Source organism: Styela clava, chromosome 2 (assembly GCF_964204865.1).
Source record: "Styela clava chromosome 2, kaStyClav1.hap1.2, whole genome shotgun sequence".
In the NCBI taxonomy this organism is placed as follows: domain Eukaryota; kingdom Metazoa; phylum Chordata; class Ascidiacea; order Stolidobranchia; family Styelidae; genus Styela; species Styela clava.
Window position 1 is genome coordinate 11634084 of NC_135251.1, and position 9779 is coordinate 11643862.

The 9779-nt window shown below is 32.4% G+C and overlaps 1 protein-coding gene across 2 annotated transcripts; it reads right to left on the reverse strand.

Annotated features, from left to right (window-relative positions):
- Window positions 1–1332: 1332 nt before the first annotated feature.
- Window positions 1333–9424, reverse strand: LOC144419858 (uncharacterized). Of its 2 annotated transcripts, XM_078109971.1 has the most exons (11): window positions 9223–9424; window positions 8982–9129; window positions 8743–8826; window positions 7933–8057; window positions 5886–6194; window positions 5104–5214; window positions 4529–4939; window positions 3830–3943; window positions 2972–3268; window positions 2675–2759; window positions 1333–2175 (listed from the first exon to the last, which is right to left on the reverse strand). In XM_078109971.1, the coding sequence occupies exons 1-11, from the start codon at window positions 9302–9304 to the stop codon at window positions 1950–1952; spliced, it is 1992 nt and encodes a 663-aa protein (XP_077966097.1). In that variant the 5' UTR covers window positions 9305–9424; the 3' UTR covers window positions 1333–1949. The 2 variants fall into 2 exon arrangements, with proteins under 2 accessions (XP_077966097.1, XP_077966098.1); XM_078109972.1 differs by lacking the exon at window positions 2972–3268.
- Window positions 9425–9779: the final 355 nt, after the last annotated feature.

The following is a 9779-nucleotide window of genomic DNA, read 5'->3' on the forward strand; positions in this document are numbered from 1 at the left end:
AGCTGAAACAAAATTAATAATTTTTAAAATGTAACACGTATTTGCTAAGTGATTTACACTTTAACAGTTGTCTCAATAGGCGTCATACGTTTTCACCTGGAGCAGGACACTACAAAAGCAGAATTGGCTCATTAACTTGAGTAATATAGTTATTAGTTACCATACAGAGGTTTAATGATTTTTATTTCACTTCAGCGATGGGTGAGATATACCACACTCTTCTCATAAGGCGTGTTCTACTTCCTCAGTCAGAACAAGGCAAGACAAAAACACGAGCTTGTTAATTCAAATGCACAATAGCAGATAGCAATAATACTATGTTATATGCCAGGGGTGGCGAAACTTTTTTAATGAATAGTTCAAAAATTGGATCTTTATCACGGAACAGAAGAGTGTGGGTCACAGTCACAGATATATAATCAATGATTGGTTTATATAAGAAACCTGCTGCTGCATTTTATCTTGAAAATCGTATAAGCTTCAGTTGGTGTTGTGTAGTTTCGGGCTTTATTCACGAAGCACTTTTATCAGGAACTACTAGACTCTTTATGGCACTCGATTTTATGTAACCCGTGTACAAAACATATTTGGTTTAGGATGATGCGGCAAATTATCAAAGAGTTTGGAGGGAATTCCACTCTGATAGAGTTATATTTTTCAATCAGCTTCCAACTACACTAAAACACTTTCACCCTGCCCTATTTTTATTTCAGATTTTTTTACTTTAAGTCTAAAAGATTTTGTATTCTCAACGGCATTGTAGGCGAGAAACTAATAAATGCAAAATATAGCATCTAGTTTTCGTATACCCAAAACAGTCCGAAGTGCCTTTTGGTTCATGCACTTCCGAAAGGGAACGCTTTAACCAGATGTTGTAAGAAGAAAAAACAGATCAATTGTATTGTTTTGTCATAAACGATGTCTCAACCATAAGTGCATAACGGTATGCAAGGGTGAACACGTGAATCCGAGTTTGGGATTTTTGGAAATTACCATACCAATCCGAAATTTACAATTTTGAATTTAAGCGTTTGCTGGCCTGGCTGGCTGTACATTATGTTAGTTTACTTATGTTAAATGTAATTAGAGCCGGTCATATCAATTGTTATCACTTATATGTTAGTATGTTTTTATTTAATTTGTGCGTCGGCGGGTCACCGAAAACACGCGGTGGGTTACTTTCTGACCCGCGGGTCAGTGGTTCGCCATCCCTGTTATATGCCTTCATCATAATTTTGTATAACTAATGTGTTTTCATCTCTAATTGGGGTTGATAATTTGACTCGGAATTGATGTACGTTTTTGTATTGCCACAAAGAAGATTTTGTATGAATACGTAATAACTTCGAACTCTTTAATAAAGTAAGTATACCATCACTTCAATATACTGGTATAGTCTTCAATAAAGGATCTTGCACGCTAAAAAAAGGCTTTTGAATATATAAGAAAAACTTTTAGTCCGTAATACTACACGGAAACAAATAAGGTATTCCGATAAAAAACAATCTTCAACTACTTTATATAAAAGTAGCCATAGTTGTATATTATATATACACTTATTTAAATTTGATAAAAAACAGAATATGCACATAACAAAAATCAACCTTTATTGAATGTTTTCATTTCAACCAAAAACTTTATACACTCTACAAGATATTACAATTTTGAAAAACATTTGATACACACACAATTTAGTTCTTGGTTAAAATAAAAAAGAAAACACAGAAAGCACGACCACAGTTTTATGTTTAGTCAAGAAGTGGCTTGAAATAACATAAACGGCAAGGAAAACACTCATTTTTTGTATAATACATTTTAAAAGTCTGGTACTTGAGTATTAAAATTATTATTGACATCATATAAATATTCAGTTTCGATATCAAATGACAGAAGCCATTTTAAATTTTCGAACTCACTTGGCCGTAGTCACGTTACTCGATTTAACACTCCTAAGAATTTATATTTTCATAAGTTTTCACGGTATTATCAGTTTCATTGATAGTTGGTGTTGGTTCTTGGTAACATGTTGTATCGTTGTCGTAGGTATATGGGGATTCGAGTTCATTTGGCTTAGAACATGATGGTGATGATACAAATGTGGTTTGATAAGGACTAGCAATAGAAATATCGTTGGATCGTTGTTTGGATTGTGTTTCCACGTTTCTGTTTCTCATTCTAGAAAAAGACGGAACATCTTTGGAAAATATACAAAAAACTTTAAAAGTATGAATACGTCCAGAATTTATTTTCATCAGATAAGAAATAGCGCGAAACCAAAACCATAACATTTGAACTTAAAAAACATTTACACGTTCGCTATCTTGACGGTAGAGCTGGAAATGCTCCAGCAATATAAAATGGTGCGATTTAAATGTGGCAAAATGTTTTTAATTCTGATATTCTATTCCACATGTTATAAAAGTGCAAATTGGGCTACAATGTTTTTAAAGTAAAAAGTGGATTAGCCTTTTGCTCTTTCGAATCCGTATTAACCAATTCCCGTTATTGACTTTCCAATAGGTGAATATACTGATGAGTGGTGGACCAACAATTAGGTATTTTACATTTACCAATGGTTGTGTGGCACTGAAAGCATTTGTATCCTAAATATAAACAACTCTTCAAACACAGGGTAAAAATATATCAGAAATTACAAAATTAAAAAAATCCGTACTTCCTAATTATCCAAAAAGCAATCAATGCCACAGCAATTCCAATTCCAACACAAGTGACAGAAATGACAATCGTTGAGTTGATTCCTAAACAATAAAATGTTATGAATATTTAGGTTTTTAATTATTGCCGTGTAACACGACTAACGTTGCCGTTTCAAATCTTTTAGATTTTTATTAATTAGTATGTGCGGGAAATGAAGATTAGTCTATCCCGCATCATTTTTGTTTCGTCTTTAATATCGGACCTTCATATTCCAACTTTAACAAAGGCTATGGTAGTTCATACTAAAGCCTACCTTCAACTACAACTACCACTGTAATTGATGATGAAATGAAATAAGCTTTGAGGTTTGACTCAGGATCAGCGCGAAATGTATATGTCGTTCCTTGGCTAGATTTTTTGAATGGTCCAAGATTGATCTCAACAGATTTAACAGCATTTCTTCTAGTATAAATCGCATTAGTGAAATTAGAATCTTTGTAGGTTTGTATTCTCACTGGACCTTGACTACTCTGAATACTGAGTTGTACTGTAACGGTTTCTCCCAGGTTAATTGTGAAGTTTGTCTTGGAAGTTGAAATTTTAATGGGAGCTGAAATGTAAACAACATTTGAGAATTACGCCGGTTTCACAAATGTTGGAATAAATTGCATGTATGCGTATAGAGTGAAATTAACATTTCTACGTTAGTTACGTTAGTTGGGACTTCCGGGACATTTTCCATTAACAGCATATATTCGCAAAGAAGTACAGAACTATTTGACATCATATATTAACGATATAATTATTAATGATTTCATGAAAAGTTTTATATTAAAACAAGAGAGCTATGCTCAAATATATGGACACGTAGCGCCACCCAGTGGCAATAATTTTGATGACGTCATAGCGAGAGGAAAAAGTAATAGCCTTCTGGAGAAAAATTTTATCTTTAACCACTGAAAATATTAAAGCAATTGGTCCAGTATTCAAAGAGAAAAGCGATTTTTCAAAAATGGAGACGGAGACAAATAACAATAACAATAACAACAAAATTTTGAAACGATCGTTATGGCCACTAAACGTGTCCAATAATCCTGGATTTTAGTGTTGGCTGTTTACCTCCACCTTCATTCGTAAAAATAATTTGAATTGAATTCACTTTCATACATACCGATCTCACAATATTTTCCGTCAAACCCTTTTAAACATTTACAGATCTTTTGACACCCAACAAATACGCAAGTTCCGGAGTACATACATGGAGACGGGGAACATACATCAATGACTGAAAAACAAAATACATTTATATTGTTGCATTATTTTTATGAGAATAAACGTGAAGAGCAAAATGGACAACACACCGTATATTTGAACTTGAACGAATGAATGAAAATGGAAATTTCTACAAAAAACTAAAACGCCTGATGAGAAGGTAATAAGAGGCTCTCCTATATAAATTCATATAAATTACATAATAATATAACAAATAAAAGAATTGAATTTGTGATATTGGATTAAAATTGCTACTTTTTGAGTCAAGTCATAAATCAGTTCTATCGCGATTAGTCAGTCATAAATTGGAGAAAGAATTTACTAATCTTATGTTTGATATTATCCATGCGTTCTGTTTATAATTAAGCAAAGCAAAATTTCCGAATATGCTTGATCATTTTGATCTGCATTTTATAATACATTTAAGGATTTTATGTTTGCAATTATTTGACTGAGGAATATTTTACTCTCGCTTGACAAATCTTGTAACATTTTATTAACAAAATGTGTAATATGCAGCTATCCTTTGCATGAAATAGTATACTATAAAAGATTGAGTGTGAGAAGCAATATAACAATGAAATATTTTAAATCTTACCTGCTATCTCACATATGTACCCAATCTTTACATTTTTGTCAGTAGCAAACCATCGCATGCTGTTTCTTTCTCCATTGAGATAAGAGCTAAGAAACATAATTCTCGTTTTACCATCAAGAGCGCCAGGCAATTTTGAATTTTCTTCTGATATAGACACGGCTGTACCATCAACCCATATCCACGAATCATTAACTTTGTATCCACCAATCCAAAACTCGATTGTTGTTCCGTTGGTTCCATATTGTGATATTATTTGACTTCCAACCAAGTCTTGTATTATTGTTGTTTTCATCATTGCAACCTCTCCCCCAAGCTCCCTACAAGTTGAGTTTGAATCGGCGAATGCCTTTTCGTCGTGAAGATTGACGTGATATTTGCAGGTATTTGCAGTATTGTTGATGAATCTTCTTCCTGCACAGAATCCCAACATGTTGTTTATAGTGTTTAACATTTTTTTTTCACTCCTATGGTGAATGTTTTTTGACAAAACATCCACATCTTTGCAAGGTATTATCCTTTCAATATAAAACGCTAAATAAAAAAATAATTAAGAATGATTTGACATATTTATATACCTTCGCAATTACTTCCTGTGTAGGCTGGTTGACAGCTGCATTTGTAATATGGCGCTTTGAGAGTAAATTTACAATTTTCTCTGTCCATACATGGTTTGGAGTCGCATTTATCTGTGATTGTGTAATTGATATACCATTAAATTTAAAGTAGTTTTTGTTTAAAAATATTGTAACGTTGTTTCCGTATGTTTTTCTTGTTTTGAGTTCACATTTGTAGTAAAGGTGTAAATAAAATACTACGCAAATGGATTGAAAAATCGTATTAATAAAAAATCCCAATCTTAAAGAGTGTTCAATTATAGAACAGGTAATACATTCATAATTGTTGTTATTCGGTTAAAAGTAAAGTAAATATTGTAGAACGTTTGAAAAATAGATGATAAGGTTTATTTCGGCTTTTTATATTTCAAGCAGTAAAGAGTTAATAACTTAATGACTTCAACAACACAATACCCCGTTACAATATTTGGGCTCGAATTGAAGTGAACTTATTCAGGATTTGTATGTATAGTTAGTTGTATACTATTCGAATAAGCTCTTAGTTGCCACGTTTAATAAATTATTTTTTTCATTCTTACAAACGTGAAATTAAGGAATATCTCTCTCTTTTTATTATTTTTAAAGTCCAAATTTAATTACACTTAGAAACCTTCAATTGCTACGTTTGCGATCGCTACTTTCGAATAAGACGCACTGGTTAGAAAAACTGGGGAGTTGAACTTTGCATATATGTTATGCACAATATATGCTTTGTGAAGCAAATAAAGTTTATCTATACATACCGCTAACCACCAATTTCAAAGTAACTATTCTTGAATAAAGTTGGTGGTTGTTTCCCTGAGGTCTAGCTTCAAACTTGTACGAAATAGTTGTCGATGAAACTTCTATGGGACCAATATTGATTGTCAACGTGGTTGAAGGATTGCTGCTACTGATATTGCTGGTCGTAACGGTTTTAATTTTACCGTTATCTTGATTTCTTACATCAACATTAACGTTTCCATCGTATGATGTAATGTGGAGTTTAACATCGATGCTTTCTCCACTTTTCAAACTTCTTGTTGTAGGTGTTGTAGAGATTGTAATGAGATCTATAAGATATATATATATGTTATTTATTTTTTTATTAGGGCTTTGCTTACTTAATATTTTATTTCTTGTTTACTTATGTGCGTTATCTATTCATGTATAATACGGGTATATGATCTTTGTGGAATTGATTGCAATTGTTGTCCAAATACCAGGAGGTGAAAATATATAATATTATGGGTACTTTCATAGTGTATGTACCAGGGCAAATACGGATTAGAGTTAGACCATAACTTTATTCCCATTTTTCTTAAGTATTCCGGTCTAACTGAGGATATTTTAGTTTTATTACGAGTTCGGGACTGTCTGTGTTAGCCAAGTGAATATACCCCCTGCTCATATGTTTCAGTCCCTTTACACAACTTGATGTAAAGTAGGCGAACAAATTAGTTACCTCCATATTGGTACATACACTTCTGGAGCGCCATATTCTGTGCTTTACTCTGTTATTCAAACAAAAGTTTGATTGCGTCGATTTTTAGGTTTTGAACACTCTAGGACTTTTTCGTGACAGAGAGACTCAAAAATTCACAATGGCACAATGGCCTGATTAAATCGGCATATAATAATTTTTCTGCTTAAACGCTATTCCCTATATTAAAAAGTTTAAAAGAGTAATATGAATTATTCGTATTTATTGCTCAAGCATCATAGACTAAAACAGGAATGGTGTAGTGTAGACTATATTTGATCACCACTGACCCTTGACCCAACAATACAATTAAATTTATCACAATTTGTCTTTTTACAGTAGTTCCCATCCGGCGGTGTATGGTCAAGGAGAATGTTTTGTGGCGGTATACGAGAACAATATGCTACCTTGCAATTTCTTCTTTCACAGCGTACAATGCTGTTTAGAATACAAAACTTTGATAACTCAAATTTCTACTGCAGAAATCTTATAGCAATAGATAATGAAAGTGATGGCTTTACTGTGATTAAAAGCTGATTGCAAATTTGAGTTCTTCCAAACTAATTAAACTGAGTTAATCCAAACTAATCTGAATTTATGCCGTAGCATTATAGGAAGCATTTCGGCGATTCATATCCATGCTATTAACATCGAACCCGAACTTGCCTCAGTCGTGTTGAAATCGCTTCGCGTATAAAGCCCTAAATTTCACAATAAACACCAAAGATTATAAGACTTGCGGGAAAGATCAACTGCAAATTTCTCATTGATGCAATTTTTGACTAAATATCCATGCCTACAATCTTATTTTCAATAATAAAAATAATTTTTGACACATTCATATAAGAAGGTTCTCTATCCCAGGTCTGAAACATCGGAAATTTGTAGTTTTCCTGGACGTTTATGTTTTTAAAACCGCTCATAGCGCTGTATAAAAGCTATGTACACAAATATTCTTGACTATTAGCCACTGTTAATGTTCACCATACATATAGATTTGTAATTTTCATTATCTTTCCTACAATATGATTTTAAATAGTTCGTAGAAATATATGAACAATATCAAAAAATAATATTGAGTGAGTTAAACTAAAATTCTGAAATATTTGTAAAAATTAACACCACTTTTCACTGTTTTGGTTTTTGTAAGTAGTCGCATTGACTTCAGTAGAAAGTTTTCTGTCAAAGTGAGTACCCAACTTATACTTACAAGACAAATTATCCCTTCATACAAGGTATTGTTTTATAGCCAGGTATTTTGGAACTTTTGACCCCGATTTTATTTAGTAATGGAAATCGAACTTTAATATTACAGAATACGATCCAACCTGACTGGCAAACGTATTTATATCCAGGTTTGCAATCGTGATTGCGCCACAATCCTGTTGAAGCAAACTGACGAACGCACTGGTTGTTGAATTTTGTTTCGTATTTTTTTGGACTTGTACTATCCCTGCAAAAGTTGTGAATTGTAGAGCTTAATTTTGCTGAAATGAAATCACCAATAAGATACAAAAAATAGGCAGGTTTAAATAGGCAATATCAGATAGCAAAGTATCATCAGTTTGATGTAATTGCTCGATTAACTGCATTTGATGCACCCACTAATGAGAGCAGAAGTCATTTGCAAGTATATTTCCTCGTACTTATTATTCTGGCCTAGACTACCAGATATCGTTTTTCCGAAAGCACCATTGAGTATTATATCATGTTTTTTAACATTGCATATTGACCATTAAAACTATTCAAGTTAATATTATTAAATGATATTTTGAAAATACATTGATTTTCCCAAAATTTTACATCTGAACCGATTTTTAAAAACTTTTATATTTTCTAGGTTATTTCAAGTCATGAAATTAGCGTAAACCAATTTGAACCATAATTTTGTTGGATGAATCGGCAAGGCGTGCTTGCATTAATAGATAAACAGTTTCAATTTATTGCCTAGTAGTTTTTGTGAAATATCATAATGAGAAAAAAGCCTAACATCTTTGCTGGAAATTAATTGGGTCTTATCTTACCACAATAGTAAATGCACTACTTCGATATATATTTTTTGTTTTCAATTACTCGCGATATAGGCAATTGCTAACACACTTCCAATAAATGAGATATCAATAAATACGTATTCGTACCATTTTGAAAATCTAAGTTCACCCTCTTCATTCCAAAGCCATTTATATTTTGGTAAAAAGTTCAATCCGATCCAGATATCCTCTCTAAAAACATTGTGAAGTCTATTCAAACCTACATATTTAATAGTAAATATGCCCAATGTAATCATGCATGCTGTTGTGTGAAGACTCAAATTACAAATTTTTATTATAAATTTACAAAATTACTTATTCATGGAAACTTTCTCTATATCGAATACCTGGTTAGATTTCTTACGGCTTCGTATGTTTCGAGATCATTAATTTCAACAAGCCAGCTGTCTCTATCCGTACAAACTTTTTTGGCTGCATACCACTCTTTCCCTTGATCAAATAGTTCAAATTTGTATAATCGGAAAGTAGCTGTGTCTGAAAATATTTTAAAACAGGTTAGTTTATACTTTTAACGTCACATACGAATATTTAATTTTACGATAAACAACACTATAATCATAAACTCACGTTTTGAATTTTCTGATTGAATAGTTGACAATAATGAACTTATCCGGGTAAATATCCATATGGCGTTGCTCATAGCATTCATGATTCTTCTCAAAACACACTCTATATTTTGTTTTTTTTTCAAATTGAGAAGTAGAAGATATTGATGATGGAGATAACGTATGATTTTTCTTATAATTACATTTTCTATCGCTTTATATACAATTTGGTACACCTGGTTGTTATTATGTTACAAATTTCGTAATTTATTTTTAAGTAAGTCTTTTTGATCGACCAGTTTAAATATAATTATTGTGGAGAAACGGGGGCATCTTGTGGGCAATATCGATACCTCCCAACTTCCGCGGACTGTAGTCTCGGAAAAGCGGATTTTCGTATTCATTTTCGTGATTATATTTTCAGTTACCTAAAAATATGTTGGTATCAGGCCTATTCTCAATTTTTATTAGACAATAATCTGTAATTTGGACGTTGTACTACCGCAACATTGGCTCTTCTGGGCAATTTGCATGCAAGTTCCGGTAATATACATTAGCATGATGTTTAGGCAATTCCAA